This window comes from Neolamprologus brichardi, chromosome 14 (genome assembly GCF_056152115.1).
Source record: "Neolamprologus brichardi isolate AB-2024 chromosome 14, ASM5615211v1, whole genome shotgun sequence".
Taxonomy (NCBI): Eukaryota; Metazoa; Chordata; class Actinopteri; order Cichliformes; family Cichlidae; genus Neolamprologus; species Neolamprologus brichardi.
The window spans coordinates 29,452,008-29,475,063 of record NC_142117.1 but is presented as its reverse complement, the minus strand read 5'-3'; the positions used below and the strand labels follow the sequence as shown (position 1 = coordinate 29,475,063).

The 23,056-nt window shown below is 38.9% G+C and overlaps 2 protein-coding genes across 2 annotated transcripts; one reads left to right on the top strand and one right to left on the bottom strand.

The window, feature by feature from the left end:
* LOC102779372 (scaffold protein ILK) lies at positions 1–14,059 on the bottom strand. Its single transcript, XM_006796547.2, has 13 exons — positions 13,943–14,059; positions 12,738–13,002; positions 6,608–6,773; positions 4,799–4,894; positions 4,614–4,710; positions 4,418–4,501; positions 4,106–4,191; positions 3,904–4,013; positions 3,561–3,688; positions 3,234–3,355; positions 3,050–3,149; positions 1,564–1,694; positions 1–1,444 (listed from the first exon to the last, which is right to left on the bottom strand). Exons 2-13 carry the CDS (start codon positions 12,824–12,826, stop codon positions 1,295–1,297), a joined length of 1,359 nt encoding a protein of 452 aa, XP_006796610.1. The 5' UTR covers positions 12,827–13,002; positions 13,943–14,059; the 3' UTR covers positions 1–1,294.
* A 1,700-nt stretch (positions 14,060–15,759) lies between these two features.
* Positions 15,760–22,810, top strand: rrp8 (ribosomal RNA processing 8). The gene is made up of 8 exons (XM_006796546.3): positions 15,760–15,941; positions 16,048–16,165; positions 16,297–16,552; positions 17,987–18,797; positions 20,421–20,550; positions 20,638–20,744; positions 20,829–20,925; positions 21,261–22,810. Exons 2-8 carry the CDS (start codon positions 16,061–16,063, stop codon positions 21,372–21,374), a joined length of 1,620 nt encoding a protein of 539 aa, XP_006796609.2. The 5' UTR covers positions 15,760–15,941; positions 16,048–16,060; the 3' UTR covers positions 21,375–22,810.
* Positions 22,811–23,056: the final 246 nt, after the last annotated feature.

Here is a 23,056-nt window from a genome sequence, read left to right as displayed (position 1 = left end):
CATATGTTTTATTTTTTAATATACTTATATATAAATACATACATTTGCATATGTCATTCTTGATTTTGGCTTCAGCACAAACAAGCAAGCTGGTGGAGGCACAGAAAAGACAAAAAAAACCTTGAGTGGGATATAAAGCAAGAAGTAATCCAGTGGATCAAATAACAAATGAGAGAACACAAACACATGTTAAGTCAAACCCTTGATGAAAACCAAAAAACTGGGTGAAGTGTCCCCGACAACACCTAATTTTGACTGCATCTACCTTATGCTTTAATAAATTACATAATAGGGTGCAGTTTTCATGTTGAAATGATGTCAGCATTGAGCTGACATCATTTCTTTGTGAACATTTCTTTCATATTTCATCATTTCTTTCATACATGATGACACAGGCTGACTGATGTTTTTGTTCAACAGCAGAGCAAAAAGGATTCAAATAATGTATCAGGAGGGAAAATAATTACTGAAAGATTAAGCAAATAAGTAATGCCGATTACATTAACACAATTACCAAGAATTCCATTCCATTCTGGGTAAATTTTTCCCAAAAACTCCATACAGAAAAGCTTTTATGGCCAGTTTTAAATCATTGGGAGGTTGCACAGGATATAGTCGGTCCACGAAAAGGCCAAGTTCATAATTACCACTATGCAGCCCAGCTAAAAGGCACAACGCTGCTTTTTGTACATGCGCTCAAGGGCACGGCTCATTCATATTGTTTTATTATCTAATACGTTTAAATGTTCAGCTTCAAACATTTGATGATATTAATACAACAAACATATATTCCCACAAGCTTTGGGTTAATATGTTATCCATTTGTTATGGGCCATCATTGCAAAAGGAGCAGTCACCTTAGAGGGAGACTTTTTAATACAGCGAGGATCAGCATGGCAGGCCAACCACTGAAGGAATTCAACAGAATGTCATGCTGACCTCCACGAGTTATTTTGTCACTTGAGATTTTACTCAGTTCAATATGATTGCAGTTTATACAGTGAACAGTAAATACTATGCTTCTGCAGACAGTGTCAGCAGATCAGTAACAAAAACTAACAAAACTTTGATATCACTTTAACAGAAGAGGAAAAAAACAGAATATAAAAAGGAGTGATTTCTGCTGAATTCATCTCACAAGCAGAAGGTACAGTGGTGTTGAAAACAGCGGTACAGTGTGAGAATGAGACTTTAAGGCAATATTGGTAAGCACCACACCAACATCTCAGAGTCAAATCTGGGTTAAAATATCCTGTTGTTCATCAGTTAGGTAAAGAAGGTCAGAAGAAGTTTTTCACTTGTCCTGCATTTTTTCCAGAATTGGCACGATCATGTCAAATTTAGGCCTCTTTGCTGGATCTTCGTTCATGCATATCTTCATGAGCTTGCAAATGTGGGGAGAGATGCCAGGGGGGATAGTGGGCCTCAACCCCTCCAAAGAAACCTATAAACCAGAACATACAGACACATTAAATCCATTAAACTAACAGGTAATAACTGTGAGGTCTGTCTGCAAGCTGCTGATATCTAATTGTTAATCTAATAAGCAACAGTGCTGCTAACCTTCATGCCTATCTCCATGTTGGACAGGTCAGCAAATGGCACTTCTCTGGTTACCAACTCCCACAGCAGGATAGCAAAGCTCCACATGTCTGCTGACCGGCGGTTGATCTCTTCTGGCTTCTTTTGAAGGGCTGAGCAATGCCAAGAAAAATAAAGAAGGTTATAGAGTAACGTAACGACATGCCACATCCTCAGACTACTGTGGAGAAATGAAAAGTTATTGCAACGAGTGAGGCTGTTCCTTCCTTATGTGCCTAATTTGATAACATTATGAATAGCTGATCAAAATCACCACCTTGTGTCACTTGCGGTGTATTGTCAATGAGTCTGCAGAACTCGGGTACAAAATATAGTAGTCAATGGTCTACTAATCTGCAGCAAGTAACATCCCAAAAAACTGCATTATAAAAAAATTGAGGCAATTTCTGTTTCCATTCTTGCAAACTAGTGTCTGCCTGCAGACAGCAGCAGAGAAGCAGAAATATATACAGTATACAGTATAAAGTGGGGAATCCTAAGGAATGCATTTTGTACGACAGTTCAGTATTTATCTTAAAAAAAGCTTGAACAACATGGAGCTCTGTGGGCTTTTTGCCTGTGATCTAGCATCGTATAGTATATGTTGCTATGGAAACCAAATCTTGTAGATGAAGAGAAACTGAAGACATTTGAGCAGCTGATTTCACAAAGGAAGGTAGCAGGTTACAGATACAAAGCGCAGCACAAACCTAATGTCAGATTAAATACATTTACTTCAACAACAGTGTGTTGTGCCATCTGTTTAGTCTTATTGTAAGGTTAGTACATGTACATCAGCTTGGATTCCAGGCTAAAGTAAAATCTAACTAAACCTCTGTAAGTGTGTAAGTGGCCATGTTTCTTTGAAGATTGAACAGCTTGTTTAAAACCAATTACCAACCAGCCATTAAACCAAATTCCATAATCCTTTAGAAATGACTGAAATGTAAATATCATCATGAAAAAAGCAGTAGAAACATATTGTTGCAATTCTTCTACAAAATGATACAATAATCAAACTTGCTAATATAAGGAAAATTCGAAGCAGTAGTGCATTTCTATTATTACATATTACAAAAAAATCCTGAATATAAGGCATATTATTAAAATCTGTTACCATGCCAACTCTGTGAATTTGTGTTTTAAACACAAGAAACACTCCCTTGCATATCACAGCATACATAAATGTTGTTTCTATGTAACTGGTGGTGATAAATCCCCTTTATCCCATCCCCCACACGCTGTTTCTGTTTGCTTCTCTGTTGCAAATGTTCCCTGGTTATTTTCACATTTTGTAATCAGTTTATGTTTCGAGCTAACTTTGATTTCAATCTATCTCCTGGGGAAATCAGCTGCAAATTACATTTGGCTCAGAGACAGTCTAGAGTTTCCTGCATCCATCATTCAAGTGCAAGCTTGTGTGGCTTCAGCTGTCACTTTGGATCTGTGCTGTATGACTGATGCCTACCCTCAGGGGCTACCCATGCTGGCGAGTACATCCTGCCAGGACACTGGAAGGAAAACTTGACGTCTGCCATGCTGATCCTTGCCGTCATGTCCTCATCTATCTGTGAAAACGGAAAACAAAGTTGACTTAGACGCCTCCAAAAACTGTACCACACATCTCTTATTCACAGTTTTCTTCTTCTTACCATTACACTCTTGCTGTTGAGGTAATGGCGAGGGATCATGGGTTCAAGTGTGTGTAGGAACGCCATTCCATTAGCAATGTCGAGGGCAAACTTGACCGCCTGTGTCTGATCCACCACAAAATCTGACAGCATGATGAAGAACAAGTAATAACAGGTTTAAGCCATGTCTTTCACTACATTACTGGATGACAGTGAAATTACTACTGTAGAAAAAGTGATGACAACTTAATGACCAAAACAAATACTTAACTCCAATAAATCACAAATCCCTACAAATCACCCAAACTGGTGACAAGTATGGCCTGTGACCAGAGTAGAGGTACTCACTGGTGCCTTCATGCAGCACGTTGTAGAGGGAGCCATAAGGCATCCAGTGTGCGATGATGATGGGGTGAGGGGCGGGAGGAGACTGACATGCTCCCAACATGGGTAGGACATTCGGATGGGAAAATATCCTGGGATTCAGCCCAAGAGGGAAGGACAGGGGAGACAGACAGACAAAAACAGGCAAATCCACAAAGGATTTGACATAAAAAGTATGAGATGCACCTCCCCACGAAATAAAATTATACACAGAATTTGGCTCAAGACAGTGCAAACAGACAAATGAGTGACTGTGAAGGCAAAAAACAAAAGAGTCTGTAGAGAAAAGTCAGGATTATATAAGAACCTGAGTTTGGGATACTCCTCATTGAAGTCTCTGCCTTTCCTAGTGGTCCAGTCACGAACTTTTAGCAGTTTAATGGCAATTTCATTTCCCTGCCAGCGCCCTTGCCAGAGCTATAGAAGAGAAACAAAAACAGTGAATCTTTAATTCATCATTAGCAGTTCTGCATTAACATTGTGCACAATGAAACACAAGAAGAAATTACCTCTCCAGACTGGTTCTCGTTTACTTTAAGGGCTAGAGAAAGCTGTCTGTAGTCAATGCCTGCCTGTTTGTTCAATGTTCCATTGCCTAAAAACACAAGACAGAGACATAACTCAGGACGTGAGTTAAAGCTCAGACAAAAAGCCCATTATTTATATGAAATCTGAAAAATCTGTGGAAATTTCAAAAGCCACATTAAGATTAATCGGGAGACTAGCACAGAACATTTTTCCATTTCATTCAGCACTCTGTGCAAAACTGTGGGTGGAAAGTGGTCAGCTAATAAATTGGTTTTTGGGTTGCTGGGACTCACGGGGACGGGTTCTGGTGGTGCCTTTCCAGAAACTGTCCTTGAAGGGAATTTTAGTCAAGTTCTGTCCCATTTTCTCAGCCTTTTCTGTATTGATAGTAAAATGAGAAAGTCAGTACAGAGCAACAAAGATGTGAAAGATGTATGACTGACGCTGACATTTCTTTTTTTAAACCAAACAGTCAAACCACATGCATACCTCTGAGGAGTTCACGGAGGTGAGGTTTCCCTTTGTCCAATGGAGTTTCCCCATACTTGCTACAGATGCTCACTAGAGCTCCATTAGTCACAAGGTCCTGAGAAAAAACAAACGTTATCAACACTTTAAAAATACTTTAAAGCACACAGGTTTTTAGCTTCATCGCCACCAGGGGGCACACTAACCTCAGCTACTTGGTCTTGTCCCCAGAAGCAAGCATAATGCAGTGGTGTGTTCCCGTGTTCATTGACGGCATTGGTGTCTGCTTTGCACTGGATCAGCTAAAAGAAGGAAAAACAACGGATTACATGCAGAGAAAGGCTGGTCAGATCTTGTTTAGGCTGTACACAGAGATGATCCCAATGCTGCCAAGAAAAATCATGTACGGTTGTTTTGCCTGTAGACACATACCAGAGGTATTGAGACGTGTCTAATATTAAACTCAGTAGCTGCTTTACAGCCATTTTAAAATCGACATCGTGGAGCAGAAGTTCCCCATTATATCAACAGGACTGTGTACAGGATAATACAAAATACCTTTCTTTCTTTTATGGACAAACATCAACAACTTACAGCAAATACACTTACTGCCACAATGTGTTTGCTGCACTTTGAAAACCCAGCTGTGTTTCCTATAAAGAAAAACACTGCAGGTTTAATATGCTGCATTGAAGTCCCTGCCATTTGCTTTGCAGCTCCAATTTTGTCTGTGCATTTATATGTAGCAGTAAGCACATTTTATATTCATGCTTCAGTTTTGTCTGTTACAAAAGGTGCAAGTACAAGAACAGACAAGACATGTTTCAGCTGTTCAGATGATATCATTTTAGCTTTCACAATATCCTGAGCTAATGAACCAAACTTGCAGGGAGAGCATCATTTTGAAACTTGTATATTAAGATCTTGCATTTGCTCGCTCTCACTGCTCCGTCTCCAACCGATAACACAACCAATTTGTATAGAAAACCATTTTGATCCCCACTGCTAATTTCTAACTAACAACTGCAGGGATGATATTTTGGTTTTGTTCTTTTATATATAATCAGCTCATATAGAGAATAAGGCTTAAAGTTAGGTGCGTGACTGCTTTGCTACACAGATGTGCAGACACAGACAACTGTATCAAGAAGTTATCTGCTAGGCTTCACTTCTGCACACTCTAGTCTGGTCCTCTTGACCATGTTTGTATTGCTGATACATAATGAGCCTGAAGTTTGTGCTGACTACAGTTCTAGTATTTAATAATCTGTTAATTACCACTCTTAAACAAACCTATAGACAGTATTAAACACAGATATTGCTTTTGAGTCAGAAAAAGAAAGCCAATGCCTTAAACCTGCAGTCTATGTGAAAGCTGCCAGATGGCTTATGATCCTATAGAAGTCTGTGGGAAAATGACTTTCTGTCTTCACCTCTGCAAACATTTATGGTCTCAGTCACTCAGTTTGGGCCATACTGAATTTAAAAAAAAGAAGAAAGAATCTCATTTGGAAATCTCAGTCATATTATGTTTCAACATAGAGGATTATCTGTGGTATAAAACTGCACGCTCAACGGCAAATGACTTGTCAATCATGATTCATTAACCAATTAGCATGTAGTTTCAGTAGAGTCAGGTCCGCCCAGCCTCATCATATCTGGGTTTTTTTGCAACCAAGACAGCAACAACAGAAACAGTCAGCTCATGGCTTCAAAACAGGAAGCCAGAAACCAGTGGGTGATGAAGGCACAACAGTTGCATCCATCTTTTATACCGCCTGTTGTTACGTCCATTCAATCTATGAATGCAGCTTGCTCACCAAGCACTACTATCACTCCATACATAAAGAAAGCGGCAGTAGCCAGAAAGCCAAGGGTGAGTCCATAAACTAATGGGTGATGTCTGTCTTTTATACACAATCCATGAGATGTTTATGATACATTTTATGTTATAGCCACAGTGGAATTCATCCAAGACACTCTAGACAGAGTTACTGTGCTCCAGTGAACTCTACCTTTCCCACAATGTCGCGATGTCCATGGCTGGCAGCCAGGTGCAGGGGTGTGTCGTCTCCCCGGTTCATGACATTAATGCGCGCTCCTCGCATGATGAGCATGTCCACCACGTTGGAGCGACCCTCTCTGCAAGCCCAGTGGAGAGGGCTGAAGCCATGGTCATCTCTACAGGGGCAGAAGCAATACAAGCTGAGCACGTGTTTTTATACAAAAACCTGCTTAGTATAACCTGAGGGACAAAACATCAGCAATTTTCCACACAAACACCTCTGTGGTATAAATGGTAAAAACTACAGCTGTTTTGGGAAATGGGTTTTGGGTTTGACAAGAAAACCCAAGATCCTCAATGTAAAGATATTCATGTTAAGTGGTATTACCAGTGCCTCAGTTCATGCTTAATTACCAGTGCGATGAGAAAACTGAGCTAAAAAAATCTATTAAAATACATTTACACAACTGATCCTACCTATTATAAAGCTATTGAAGTATACCTTACAGTGAAATATCCAAAACATTAGTAACAACTGTTGCTTTAATGTAGATAACACAGCTCCAAAGCAATGCTATGAGTGAGTTCTATGAAAAAATTGAATGATTAATCCTTCACGAAGCCTGAATTTACAGCAAAAATACTTATTATATTTGTTCCCAATAATCTGTTATGCCAGTGATGTGAAGCTGAGTTATGTATGCATGATAAGTTTATTCATTTTTACAGTCATTTTCTGCCTCTGTAAAAAAGGAAGCTCATGCGACTCAGTGACAAAAGCTAATAAGCCTCTGGCACTCATCATTCCTGTCTCGGTGACAGCAGCAACGCCACATGTCGCACAGTGGCCTCGATTATATGACAGACACACTGATGGAGTGTCTTCACTGTGAAACACAGTAACACAGAGATTAAGACACAGGAAGAGCGCAGTGACAGAGTCGATCACGAAAAAGACCAGACAAACCCCTCCCCAAAAACCCAGCAGCGCTGCTGTCCTTAAAAGGCTCAGTGAAACCTTCAGCAGCGAGTATGACTCTGTCTCATCACTCCACTCACTTCTACCAGATCATCTGGACTACTATGATGGATTTTACTTTCCATTAGCACAGTGCTCTTTTTAGTATCTTTTTCACTTCTTCCGAAATTCTAAGTAGACAGACAGCATAATAATAAGATCTGAGAACTGAGGGAGTATTATGATTCTGCAGGAATTTGAACCGTCTGCCCCAGCACTCAATTCACTGGCTTGTATTCACACAAAACAGCATCAAGAGTCCCACAGAGACCCTCAGTCCCACAACACACATCTAACTGTGTGACCTGCTGTGGATCAACTCAGAGAGCAATTTCCTCTCAGACCAAAAGGCCAAATCCTGAAAACTAATTAGCTTCAGTTTATGAGAGAAAAACTACCCACACACTCTTCTAATCTGATTAGCTTTCAGTGCCAAGCAAGTCTGTTTGGGGGAGGAAGTGGAGCATCAATTTCATATACATCTTCTGTAAAATCAAGAAATTACAAAATAAGCAAAATTGTGCTCTGTATGGGCTTAAATGTTCTGTTTAACAACAGCTGCCATGGATGGATTAGCTTTAAAACATATTACTCCTCATCTGTCCTGAGAGTTTTACATTTGAATTCTCTTACAAATCAAAAGCTTCTCCAATGATACAATGTGCTGCTTTTTTCAGTTTTATGTCACTGAATAACTTTGAGTTGTGGCTTTAAATAAGAAAAATAATAATAATTCCCTATAGCCTTTGACAGTGTGATTTTCTTTTAGATTTTCCTGAGTTGATGCACAACTTGTTCAAATATGACTTGTGCAAAACATTTTAACAAAATAAAGATTTTAGATGAAGTTATTTCCCTTTATTTTTCAAGATATAATATCTTGAAAAATCTAAGTTCAGTTAACTCATTTTTATTCAAATATTTATATAAAACAATTTTATTCTAAAAAAGTACACAATAATAGCTCAGGTCCACATATAAATGCTGAAAATGTACTGTGGTTACATCAAGTAAGCCTCAACACTCTGGTCTCTGTGTGTATTTTTGTTCCAGGATGGATTTTCCCTTTAAGCTACCTTCATCCCACAAACCAATGAGGACTTGAGTGCCAGGGTTTCCTCTTGCTCACTCCCTCCTCACTGACTGCGGTAATTTATTTCAGGCACTTTCACCTGCCAGCAGAACTCATCCGGGCAGACTGAAGAGCCAGAGGAAGCGTCCCTGTCTGCACCTTGTATGTCTCTGCACTGGCTCATATAACAAGCCTCGGCTAAAGAAAAACAAATCCACTGAAATATCTAAAAAGCAGCTACGGGAATAGTAAATTAGTGTTTTTACTCTTGAAAAACTCATTTTTCTAGTATTCATTTTATTCATTCAAATATCCAATGACAAGAAGGATCATTCTAAAATTAAAAGTACATAAACTACAGTAGAACTACCACAGGCAAATCACAGTGCATTTCTACCTAATACTTTATATTCTGATAGATGGGAAATTTTATCTCTTAGTGTTACAATTAACCTGATAATGTTAAATCCCTTTTGCAGTAGCTGCATACAAGAATAACAACCTGATACTAGCTACACTAAAAACAGCTGATCCAGGATTACATCTACATATTTTTATTCAAATGTGAGCATTTTCAAATTTATTGTTTAACATATCATACGATGTTTTCTCTACCATTAAAAGTTAGAGAGGGGAATTTAAAAGAAAGTATCATTTATTGTTTCTTTACTCAATTAATTTGTGTTTGTTTTACTTCAGTTCAGACACATGGAGCAGAGCACAGGAGACACAGTGAAAGTAAAGATCACATTACTTGAGTTAAAGCTTCTTCTCTTCACTGCAGAATTGATCTTTAAATCCTCCTTCTCATGCACAAAGTCCTGAATAAGCAAGCTCCATCACATCTTAAAGACCTCAGTCTCACATTGACCCAACAGAGCACTTTGCTCTCAGACTGCAGGCTGCAGGTTTTGAGCCTTCAGCTATGAGGCTGCTCTCCTGCAGAACCAGCTTCCAGTTTGGGTTCAGGAGACAGACATCATCTCTACTTTTAAAATTAAACTAAAAACATTCTGTTTTGATAAACCTTACAGTTAAGGCTAGACCATGTGCCTCTGAACACTCCCTTAATTATACTGCTATATGCTTGGGCTGCTGGAGAACGTTCCATGATGCACAGAGTGTTTCTTCTCCACAATCCTATTTTCCCTCCTGTCGAACTGACATACAGCTGTTTACTGTCATTCCACTCACTCCCACAGTCTGTTTTGTTCTTGGATTTCTATGCTCCTTTTTTCTTTTCATTTTCCTGTTAACCTATCAACCAGTTGCAGCAGATGGCAGCCCCTCTTTTTTTTTTTTTAGATGGAAATAATAATAATAGTAATTATTATTATAATAATAACCCAATAACATAAGACCTGAATCAAACCTTATGATCTCTGTCAATGCTCAGCACTGCTTGTTCTGAATCCATTACTACCCATTTGAACAAGAATTTAGACCAGTGTGTTTCCAATTACCCACCATCAATCAACCACAGCAGTCATACTGGTCAATGGAGCTCTATGTTAGAGGTAAAAAATGCTTGGACATGCTACAGATACCTTACTAGGAGTCAAACCAAAGAGAAAAACTAAATATTATTATAGTACTATCACTTAATCTGTCAACGGTCTGACTTCAAGCTTTCCCAGAAGTTGAAGACACTATGGATTTAGGGAGAATAGGGAATAGGAAAAAAACACACATGTGAAAAAGTCTTTGCCTCCTTCCTGTTTTCCTAGTGTTTTTCATATTTGTCACACTTACATGTTTCAGATTATCAAACAAATTTTAATATTAGACACAGATAACCCAATTAAATACAAAATGCAGTTTTCAAATGATGATTTCATTGATTAAGGGAGCAAAGTTATTCTAACCTACCTGGTTCTGTGTGAAAAAGTAATTGCCCCTCTTGTTAAATCTTGAATTAACTGTGATTAACCCCCCTTTTTTTGGAGAGATGAGCTTAAAAAGGTGGTTCTGAAAAGACGAGGAGGTCAGATTTCCTCCACAGTACTTTGAAAGACTCATTACCAGTTATCGCAAAGTTATTGCAGTTGTTGATGCTAAGGCTGGCCCAACCAGTTATTAGGTTTACAGGGAATTTACTTTTTCACACAAGGCCATGTAGGTCTTTAATAATAAACACCTGCATTTTGTGTTAATAATAATGATCCACTAATCAGTAAAATGGTACTGTAAAAATACTCAGAGACAACATCAGAACATAATGACCGCATTACAAATATTTAGGAGAATATGTTTTAAACTTTGCAATAAGAGTCTTCTAAACTTGGCGGAAGCAGTAAGGGGAAATGAGTGGAGCTATCTAATACCACAGGGAGACATACAGGAAACATATCAGTATAGAAGGGGGAAGGTGATGTGGGCTGCTATGGCTTAACTGTGCATTCCTCTTTTGAAAAATTCACTATACAGCTCCACATACACAAAGATTTTCTGTCTGTCTTTTCAGCCCTGCCCACTATAATAAACTCCTCCCCTTAGCCCTCAGTTCTGGTAGGTGTTAAAAGCTTCCCTTGAGGCCCATGTGTTGCTCCTTGTAAGGAGATTCTGCATTCCACTACTACTGTTCATGTGGGAGTTACATCAGTGTAAACACATCGTCATTGTAGAGCATAGAAAATATCTCAGGGAGGGTTCTGTCAGGCAAGAGCACAGTGAGTTTACTAAAACACAGAAAAGGAAGGCCTGGAGGATCTGTAGTGTCTTATACACTGGAGGACACACATCAGCCGGAAAAGGGAACTAGACGTGTAATCAACTAATGGGCGAGTCGCATGCATGAATCCACACTGGCTCAATGCAATCAGACAGACTCGCAAGAAGTGGAAAAAAAATATAACTTTCTGAATAAAGTGTATGTATAGACAGACATAAAAATCTTGTTTGCAACTATTTTTAGAATACAGCTATATTTTCAAGTTATGATGTATATTCTCAAGTTCTTCTTTTATATTTAGAGCAAACACGTCCCAAATAAGAAAAAAAAGATGCTGACCAAATAGTAATTTTTAAACAACATTAAAATATTTCTTGAAATATCCTCGTGCCTCTGAAGTTACCAAAACAGTTATCTTTTCTTTCAGTTAACAAATGTTTTCTTGGTTACAACCATGAAACGCTCACGTCAAAAAGAAAAGAGGACGACCACTAATCCAAAAAAAGCTCTTTCGTTTTCATAGTACTAGCAACATAATGAAAGCTTGACAACTGTGTCATTTGCAAATGAATAACTGTCAGTAAAAAAACAAACAAAAAAAAACCCTACCACAAGTCCACTAAAACAGGGAGAAATGGAGAAGGAAAGAGAACAGCTACCACTTACACAAGGAACATAATTAGATTGACTCATTTATTATTTCTTTGTTTGCTTTGAACACAAACACCGGTAGTCTAAATCTTAAACAGAGCTCTTTAAAAAGACAAGATTCGTGGGTGGCCATCCAGACTGGACTGCCAAGTTTTTCCCAATGTAGCCAGCTTAGGATAAAAACAGCAGCTCAGGACTCTTAATCTGGAACTATTAGACAGAAAATGCTGTGTACTAAATGTGTCATGTAAGAAGTAAAGTACAATATTTTCTGCATCCAAATCTAAAACCAAGTTGTATCCAGAGCATGCAGAGCCTGATTTTAATTGCTGTGACTAACTATACCATCAGAGCATGCTTCCTGTCCAACATCATGCTTTTGATTTACTGTGCTGGCATTCTAAACATAAACATGCGCCCACAAGGAAATGGGTTCAACGGCAGTCCACAATCTCACAGGGGATTGAAAAGGCGGGCTTTCAGACTGCACCAGAGAAGAACTTTAAGAATAAAACATTTTAAATAAAACACAAGCTCACATTTGAAATTTTGATCCACACTATCTGGAATCACAAATTCATGTTTTAGCAAGTCACAAGCAAGCAGGCACAGCTGCTTGGGGATATAAATTAAATTCTTAATTAGGATTCCAGTGTCCAACTTTCATTTGAAATAATATGGACAGAAGTGACTGATAAATTCTGGCTATGAAAAAAACTGCAGCTCACCCTTGATTGAGATCATTCTCTGTGTTGTCCAGCCATAAACGAACTGCCACTGCATTGCCTTCCCGGCACTGAGTGAATATATCATCCATTTTGGCTGGTGTATTGTTTTTCTTCTAGGACGCACCCGTGGGAGCAGATGCAGAACTAAACTGGGACAGACAAGAGTTGCAACCCGATGGGTTCAGGCACGTCCTGGCCAGCATCAGTCCCTCATTTGGGACAGTATGGACCACAATCAGAGAGGCTTAGCTGCACCCACACGACCCTAAAGAAATTGATTTTAAAAAAAATTGGTCACTCAGTTAAAATTATTTCTTAAAAAAACAAAAACAAAAAACAAACAAACTGCTGTACAAACCTAAAAAGGAGAAAGCCTACAGACAAGACAACCTAGTGTTGAGTAATCTCCAACTGAGTAATACAGGGTGGGTATACCGTTTACAACACAGTGACTCACAAAATGTAGCTGTATGAAAAAATAGCCCTGGACATCATGGACACCAGAATAGAGAAATATAATCATCCAGAGTCAAACTGAAGTCTGTATTCCTTTAATACACAGGCAACAGACAGATATTATACTGATTATACTAATATATTGATAATAAATCAATCACTTCATGGCCCCATCAAGTTTAGTCTGGATTTGCTGCTCTTCTTTGTAGAAAGAAATTGTTTGATTTTTTATAATCTTTGTATTGGTTTTGCAGCTCTAATTGATTATGAGACTGGTATTAGCCAATAAGTGGGACGGTATAATATGATAATACTTTTTTTTTTTCATTATGGTGACAACCTAAGTTTCACGCGCCATTGATCCACGCAGTTTACCATTTACACTCCCAACAATGTTGTCACTGCCTGACTAGCTGCTTTGCTATCCGGCTAACACAGTGAGGGGAAAGCTCACTGAAGTCAGCCGCCTAGTTCTTCTACTCCTGGCAGCACCACCGACTGCTTTTACTCCACCATATGGAAGATATATATCTCGGTTAGCTCCTCACTATAAACTTGCATCTTCTACGTCGTGAAATAAAATGCAATTGGGTCTGTGCTAACAAGCTAACTATCTATCCTGCCGCGGGGGCTGTCCGTGTTTCTCTCATTTAACGGTGATCGACTGAGGATTTCACTCGAACCATCATTTAATAGTTTAAACAGGTCAAATTTAAAAAATAAATTTACCTCCATGCCTTTAAACTTACCGGATATATTAGCTTGTTGCGGTGTATTGTAGCTGTACAGAGGAAAAGTTACAAGCCTTGCTGTGTTACCTTCTGCATTCAGAGAGCCGTGCGTCCACACCCGTATGTACGTGGAGGAAGAAGAGAGAGAGAGCCGCCTATAGGTTGCAAGCAGAATTACAACGATTTAAAATTCACCCCCTGAGGTCATGATTTTTTTTCTTGAAATAATTACATTTTATGTGTACAAAATCTAAAATACGAAGTTCAGATCAGGATAACAATAAATGCCACCATGTCACTACATGTAGTCTATAACATGTTGCTCTGAGACCTAATGTTACACACTACAGACTCAGACAACTGATGTCAGACCTCCAACTAGAGCATATATTGAATTCAAATCAAATTCAAATTCAAATTGTATTTGTCACACACTTAAGGGAGCGGAAGCGCTTCCCAGACCTCAACAGTGGGAAGAGTCCATTGTTGGGATGGGAAAGGTCCATCATAATCTTCCTGGCTTTGGTCTTGCACCGCTTGGTTTAGATGAACAGCAGGTCAGGTAGCTCTGATCGAATGATGCATTCAGCCGAGCGTACCACTCTTTGCAGATCTTGTCTGTCCTGCTTGGTGCTGTTACCAAACCAGGTGCAGTTTCCATTCAGGACGCTCTCGATGGTGCAGGAATAAAAGTTCTTGAGCACCCTCAGTGGCAGATGGAAGTCTCTAAGCCTTCTGAGGAAGAAGAGACATTGTCGGGCTTTCTTAACCAGGGTTCTAATGTGGCAGGACCATGACAGGTCTTGAGTGATGTGGACACCCAGGTACTGGAAACTGTCCACTCTCTCCCCTGGCATGCCATTGATGATCAGGGGCTCATAATTCCTCACAACGATTTGTGTGTGTGTGTCTGTTTTGAACCTTGTAAAGGATCTGAGTTTTACAGAGGTCAGTTTAAATTGTCATATCTTCCTTCTGAAGTAACATAGGGCTTTCTACTTATTTTATTTAAAAGCAAACAAATGAACAATGTAAGGGAAGGAGCTTTCCTAGTGGGTCCACTTAAGCGGTAAACATGTAAATAAAACTGTTTGTAGTGTCTGCAGATTAAGTTTAAATTCTCCATTCTTCTGTCTTTAATCATAAACACAAAGACATGTTACAGACACATTTTGGGGTCTGTAAAGGGGAAAATCCATCCTTAAACACAACATTTCTTGTCATATTGCATGGTATGTAATATTATGTTTAAGAAAGTGTTTTTTATTACAGGTGATTAAGAACATACATATGGCCTCTGTGGTCTGGGAATCATTCCCTCCTTCTAATTTACTAGTTTTAAGTAAACAAATATTAATAAATAATTTCAAGTAAAGTAAGTTTCAAATTTCAAGTAAAAAGGAAAAATGTTTTTATTTTATTTTATTTATAAACCCAGTGTGTCCTTTTGCGTGTCCCTAATTACAGAATATAACAATTATGCAACAAATATATTGTGTATTTGATAAGTAGGTTTACTTAAGTCAGTCCGTCTGTTTGTTGTTGTTAAGATTGGATCTTAGAAATATATATAATATCCTAACAAAAACACTGTTAATTTTGATTATTCAGAGACATGTTTGGTGAGAAATCTTTGTAAAACTATATTTTCTTGAAAATCGTTGGAGCCACTGAAGAGTTGCATTTTTATTTTAACTATTTTAAAGTTGTTTTTAATAATACAACTTAAAATCCTTAAAATTAAGAGAAGCTTAATGTTTATCCACGTCATCACGGAAAACGCCATTTCCCAGATATCTTTGGTGTGGTTACGTCAGTTATGTGCGCCCGTAACTCTGTTTTTCTCCCCTGACGCGCATGACACCGAACCAACGTGGCTTTTGCTTGAGAATAACTTTTTTTTTTTAGGTATTACGTGTAGTTACACGTTCATTATATAAAAAGGTTTCATGCAAACAGCGGGAAGAGTTCCTCTGACACGTAAATCATCTCGTTTTGCTGTCTGAGAAACAAACTCGTGAGTAGCTCAGACATCATATAGGACTATAGGTTAGCTCTCTGATAGCAAAGAAGTGTTTTTCATCTCCAGTAGCGGTTTACAAAGGTGTGCGTTTTTCTAACAGGACACACAGAAACATGTTTAACGAGGATGAAGACTGGAATGATGAAGATGAGGGTCAAGTCTTGAGTAAACCTGCCCTCAGTAACACCAAGAAGACAAGCAGTGGCATCAATGTGAAGGTACGTGTTTCTTTTGCGCTTACGGAAAACTTAGCTCTTTATTCTCGCAAAGCACTACTATGTTTCTACTTATCGTAGTCGCTACTCGTTTTAAAAATATATTATTCAACCTGCTGTGATCCTCTGATCAGCCCAGGGTTGTGGGTAAAAGCAGCCTGATGCGGACACTGAAGACTCTGGGGTCAGTACCAGAGTGGAAGAGCGACAACCATAAACAGGACAGTGATGAAGACTCCGAAGAAGCTCCATCAAACATTAGGACAAAGAAGAAGAGAAGAAAAAAGAGAAAACTTGCAGAAAAAACAGAGGAGCAGCAAGAGAACACAGACCAGATCTTAAAGGAGGAGAAACCTGCACCAAAAAAGAGGAAGAAAAACAATAAAGCTGGTGAGTAATTAGCTGGTTATATACTTAGAAATCTGACACAGTGGTTTGCCACATTAGAATTTTCAATCCGGCATCTGTAATTGGAGTGTTTGGATGTACAGTATTGTGCAAAGTCTTGAGTCACATCTCATTTCTTTGTATTTTTTTAAGAAAATGAGAAATTAGTTCATCTATTTAGAGGTCGCCACAGCAGGCCATTTGTTTCCATCTCACCCTAGCATCTTCCACTGTCAACCAACCCTCTGCATGTCCTCTGAGTTCTTCCTTTTTTTCTCCTGCCTGGGAGTTCCATCTTCAGCATCATTTGTCCAATATGTCCAGCATCCCTCCTCTGCACATGTCCAAACCATCTCAGCCTTGCCTTGCCTCTCTAACCCTATCTCTAAACTGCTCAGCATACTCATATCTAATCCTGTCTAACTTTGTCACTCCCAGTGAAAATCTTAGCATCTTCAAATCTGCCACATCCAGGTATGCCACTTATGTTTTTGTCTTAAAACTCTACATCACAGCAGGTCTCACTACCATCTTAAAAAATTTCCCTTTCACGTTTCAGGCTGTCTTTCTGTCACTCGTCTCTACCCAGCCTGCACTCTCTGCTAATTATCTGTTGTTTCTGATGATCTTGCCCTGGTCTTTTAACTTGTCCACCTTCATGACCTCTATTTCTTGCATCTTCACTGTTACACATGTCCCCCTCTCATCCACACACATGTATTCTGTCCTCCACCTCTCCTGGCTCTCTTCCACACACTCTCACTACAGATCACAGTGTTATCTGAAAACACCATTGTCCATGAGAATCCTACCAAAACTCATCTCTCACCACTGGAAACAAAAAGGGAGTCAGATGTAATCCAATCACCACATTAAACCTATCTACCGCACACCCCACCACAGTCTCTGTGTCCTCATTCATGTCCTGGCCATCTTCACATACTTCTGTCCATATTATATGCTTTCTCTAGAGCCAAATTGACACAGTGCAACACCTTCTGACCTTCTCGATGCTTCTCCGTTGTGGTGCAAAAATACTATTTTATGTCTGTCAATCTGTGTTATCTTTGGCATTTTTTTTGTAGATTCAATCCAATAAATGGGGATAAATTATGCTCTTGCAACAGGCTGCAAGTAACAATTCAAAATTAGTTGTGTTAGATGTCTTTCTTTGCCCTGAAAAAGGTCAGGTGGAAGGATAGAAATGAGTGAAGAAGCAGCCAATGTCCAAAGAAAAACCTAAGACTTAAGTCTTTCAGAAAGCCTGGAGAACTATTGCTCAAGATCACTACATTATTGCAAAAGTCTGGCTCCTTGGAAGAAAAAGTTAAAGAAATTAGGGGTCACTGAAGACTTTTGCATAGTACGTAGTACCAGCCTCAATCTTTCCTGAGTGTAAAATATTGACTAAACTGTTTTTTTGTTTTCTTCCAAAAGGATCTTCAAAGGCAAATGGCACATCTTCAGGGGAGGAGAACAATAAAGAAATGACTGAATTGCTGGTGAATGTAAACAATCCACAGAACACAGAAAAGATCAGCAGAAAACAGTGGAAAAACAAAATGAAGAACAAGAGGAAATGTAAAAATAAATACCGCCAGAAACAGCCTGAGGAGGAAGTAAATAAAGTAAAGTCTGTGGGTAAACATGAACTAAAGGAAGTAGTTAAACCTGATTCACATAGCAACAGCAACACTGGCAAAAACAATCAAAAAAAGAATAAGAAAAATGAGAAACACCCTGAGGAGGCGAGTAATGAGAAAGAAACAAAGTGTGTCCCAGTTCAGAAACGTGTGCCTGAATCTTCTGCTGATGGATCAGAACAGAAAACATGTGAACCTGCAGTGGAGATTAAAGTTAATCAGCAGCAGTTCCCCGTGAAAAGACTGAAACCTGAGCAGAGCAAAGCTCAGAGTCTGAAAAGACAGAAGCTGCAGAGGATGCTGCACAGCCAGGAGACCGAGCACGACGAGACTCCTGCAGAGCAGGAAGATAAGCCAGCACAGTCAGAGGAAGAGGTGAAACAAGACCGCTCTGCCTCCCTCAGGTCCCGGATGGAGCAGCGGTTGGAGGCTGCTCGTTTCCGCTACATTAACGAAGTTTTGTACAGCACGTCCAGCGGCGAGGCGAAGCGTATGTTCAAGCAGGACCCACAGGCTTTTTGGATCTATCACAAAGGTTACACGGCTCAGGTTCAGAGGTGGCCCGCCAATCCAGTGGACGCCATCATCTCTTATATTCAGAAAAAGTGAGAAACCTTCAATTTTCTGTGATGTTAATGCATGAAATAGAATTTTGCCCAAAACCAAGGAATCTTCATGATTACAAATTTACAAAATTGTGCCTAATTTCTCAAATGTGTATGCCTATAGCTGGCATACACATTTACACCAGTAACACAAACAAGCACATTGTGTTCTTTACTTCCACCCTTTTAACCTTTGGGCCAGTAGAAGCTGTGGTATGACTGTGAAACAATCAGGTAAGAAGTATAAACACTGAAATGTTTTAGAATACAAATAGTTCCAAAGAGCACAGCTGGGAATATCCATTTATTTAAACTGCTTTAGCATTAATTGAATTGGGGGTTGGAGCACAGACCACTTAAAGTGCTCTCTGGTTAAGAAAGTGTGAGAATGCCTGATAATGGCTTTGCTATAACAATCCTTGGGCAGCGTTTCAAACAGAAACAATTAACCTGATGATAACAAAGCCCACCTCTTTAAGACAAGTTCATGTGATGAAAAGGTCCCTTGGAGGCAGGGAAAAGCTCCAGAAAGCTATGAACAGGACCTCTGAGCACAAAAGGTTTAAAATTAAATCTTAAATGTCTGCACTGCAGTGTGTTGCCTGACCGAATAAGTTGGTTTGTCAAACAATTCACTGTGCGCTGATGGAATTGTGCTTTAAGATCTTTTCATCACAGGATGATCTTTAAAGTGGGACTTTGATGCTCATTTCCACCTCTTGGACTTTTCTTGGACTTTACTAGAGTTGGACTTTACTAGAGTTGCTTTGCCTGATTCACCCTTCAAAATAATACTTTTGATTTTAGCCCCTCTGTTCGTCACCTGTCTAAACAAACTATTTTATCTCCTTTCCCTTTAAAACAACTTTCTTCTGAATTGCAAACCATCTTAAGCACAAGGACTGGACAGCAAGGCTGCTATTTTCACAGAGCCGTGTGCCATTAAATAATGTGACATTGTGCATATATAAAAAAGAGAATAGGGAGGGGTTTCTGTCATTATTAGGCATCATATTCACACTAATGGAAATTCTCAGTTGGGTTCCTGTCTGCATAGAGCATGCAGTGGGGTTGGAACACCCACTGGCTCACCATAAATTCACCTGCAACAGAGATCACATCTGCTTCATTTGCTTCAAACATTTGTGTTCTCACATGCACTTGTGTTTGGTAATGTCTGGAAAAAGTTCAATGTTTGCAGTGCATGTGTAAAACTGCTTAAGACAGGAGATTCTTAATCACCTCAGCTCAACATCTGAACGATTCATCATATTTTGAGCAGAAAGTACGGTGTGCTGTGTACACTGTTACTTTCAGACTTTTCCCAAAACATTTCCAGACCATCTCTGTTCATCTCAAGAGTAAGAAGGAATTCTTCATGTAGAAGTCTGGATGCTGACATCATTTATCTGCTGTAAACGGTAAACAGAAGACATTGCTCTGCTGCACACTCCCGACAGCGAGGACTCACGCAGCTGATAATTTTGCACTGTGGGTGTTTAATCGATGCCTGGTTTTGCTGCTGTGAGAAGATTGCCTCGTTAACATCAGCGGTTTGTCAGAAGACAACAGTTCTGACTAAAAGAAACACATCTACTGTACTGTTTTTTTTTTTTTTTGCAGACCTTCCTCTCTCGTGGTTGCCGACTTTGGTTGTGGTGACTGTAAAATAGCGCGCAGCGTGAAGAACAAAGTTCATAGCTTTGACCTGGCAGCCACCTGTGAGCTGGTTACGGTCTGTGACATGGCCCACGTGAGTGTCTTTCTGCAAAATACCCACACAATTGCACTGCGATTGTCGTAAAATGGAACTAAAATGAAACACCCCGTGTCTGCGCAGGTGCCTCTTAATGACACCTCTGTGGACCTCGCTGTGTTTTGCCTGTCCCTCATGGGGACCAATCTGGCGGACTTTTTAGCAGAGGCCAATCGAGTGCTAAAAAAGAGGTGTGACAAGGATTCTGCATATGCATGTGTTTAATGTCGTGCACACACTGCGTTTCTCATTGTTTTTTGGCACCTTTGTTGCAGAGGAGTCCTTAAAATAGCAGAAGTGGCAAGCAGATTCGACAACGTGCGAAACTTCATCACTGCACTGTCAAGTCTTGGATTCAAGATGGTGTCGAAGGTGAGAAAAAGGGGTGATGCTTGGGACCATGTTTACAGGAAAACAAGTACTTCCTTCTTAAAAAATTAAAGCATGTCACAGTTATAAGATGAAGGTCTGAATTAAACATGTAAAATATATAATATTTACTGTGTTCAGGTGTATTTTCTTTCTTTTGTCGTTGTCCTTTTTAAGAGCCTATTGCTGAAAAATGCTTAATAAATTTGTCACAAGTAGATCAATGTCGTCTAAACAACTGAGTCTGAAGAACACTTGGACCACGTGATGAGTAATAGCTTAAACATTCTTGTTTGTCTGCTAGAATTACCGTTATTTTGTTGTTTTCTTCCTTTCAGGACACAGAAAATAGTCATTTCTACTCCTTTGAATTTGCAAAGACGGGAAAGGCTCCAGAAAATCTGAAGAAAGTTGGACTACAGTTGAAGCCTTGTGTTTACAAGAAGAGATGAAGGTGTAATAGGAATTCATAAACTTCTCTGTGCATCAGTACGTAACTGGACAATGCATCATGGGGTCACAGTTAATATACACTTAAATGTATCATATTTTTTGGTATATTTTTGATTATTCCTTTTGCATTTTGTTATAGATACGTGATTTTTTTTTTTTTTTCATGTAACAGAGAGGTCTGTTAGTCTTTATCATCAGTATCAACATGGACGCACATTTTCTCATCACACAATGCACAGATCATTGATTGTGTTGTTTACTCAAATACTGTAAATAAGAGATGTTTTTACAGTCCTGGAGTAAGTCACTGCGTTGGGTACAAAATCAAAAATGAAACTTGAGGCTGCTTGGTGACAGAGTTTTCTAAGAGAACTCTGTAAGTGCTACAATTGCTGTGGGAAAACCTTTAAAAGTCTTTAAAAATATAAACTTTTAAAAATAACTGTGTGTGATGTCTGTGATCCTTCAGACCCAACATGTCATTCCCTAACCCTATTACAATTACTCTATATGAACAAACAACTGACTCCATAATTATTTTCCACAAGAGGGCATAACAGTGCTGCAGAGAAGCTGCAGTTCAGTCTATTTACATCTGAATCACACATAGTACAGAAATGTATTTATAGCTTCACTCCTTTTGTCATAGCAGATGGTCCTGACTAATTAAGCATTGCAAAGACACTAGAAGGACTTTTTTTTTTCACGTTGGAGCAGTGTGACAGTCATCAGTATGTGGGACTGTTTGCTGTGCTTGTAATGAGTTTGTTAAAACTGTAAGAAGTTAAAGATGAAAGATATTTGCTTTGGAATCACTTTATTGACAGATCAAAAAATATACATCTGAAAAGAAACTGTAATAATGAAAAATTCAAGTAAGATTTAGTTTTTTTTTCTAAAAGTGCAAATTTTATGCATTTGAATATAAAAGCCAGCAGGTGCCCCAAACTGCAGTTTCTCAGTGCTTCAAAAGTGAGTGACCCATGTTGAAATATTTACAGAATGGTGGTGGATGCTTTCCCTTTTCATAACAACTCAAGGGTGGATGCATTTTGTATTTAATTTGGTATTTAATTATTTTAAATAAGTCATCCATCTTATTACCTTGTGTGGGTCTGCAGACATAGTTGTAACCTGTTCTGTCACAGAACTGGACTTTTTGTGCTGTCTAGTATTATGGCCTGATAAAAAGATACTATTAGCTGACCCCTTGTTCTCTAGGGCAGGTGCTTTAATTTTGCCATAGGGATTTGTGTGTCTCCTGCAGGAGTCTAGAATTATGGCCTAATGAGTATTTTATTAGTCTGTGACTTACTGCTAATTACCAGATATATTAGAATTTATGAATATGAATAGTTTGAATATGAATAGTTTGTTAATAAAACAATAATTTGAATATGAATAGTTTGCCTGCATTTCGTTGCCCTGTACCTGTGCATGTGCAATGACAATAAAGTTGAATTCTATTCTATTCTATTCTATTCTAGTTTGTTAGCACTCCACCCTCTAGTACAAATATGTGAGGTCATGGCTCAAAAAGCTATTGTGGTTACACTAACACAGAGGCTTCAGAATGTGGAGTCTAGTCTAGTATCAGTGGGTGACTACGTACATCCTTTATACAGTCTTTAGTTTAAAAAGTAAAGTCATCAATGTTAATCTGCTCAAAATCTCACATTAT

Coding starts and splice junctions, on each gene's coding strand:
- LOC102779372 (XM_006796547.2), bottom strand. CDS start 12,826: ATGGATGATATATTCACTCAGTGCCGGGAAGGCAATGCAGTGGCAGTT. Junction 4,711..4,798: donor GACAAGACCAAGTAGCTGAG/GTTAGTGTGCCC, acceptor GTTTTTTCTCAG/GACCTTGTGACTAATGGAGC. Junction 3,150..3,233: donor TCAACAGCAAGAGTGTAATG/GTAAGAAGAAGA, acceptor CCGTTTTCACAG/ATAGATGAGGACATGACGGC.
- rrp8 (XM_006796546.3), top strand. CDS start 16,061: ATGTTTAACGAGGATGAAGACTGGAATGATGAAGATGAGGGTCAAGTC. Junction 16,166..16,296: donor GCAGTGGCATCAATGTGAAG/GTACGTGTTTCT, acceptor TCCTCTGATCAG/CCCAGGGTTGTGGGTAAAAG. Junction 16,553..17,986: donor GAAGAAAAACAATAAAGCTG/GTGAGTAATTAG, acceptor TTCTTCCAAAAG/GATCTTCAAAGGCAAATGGC.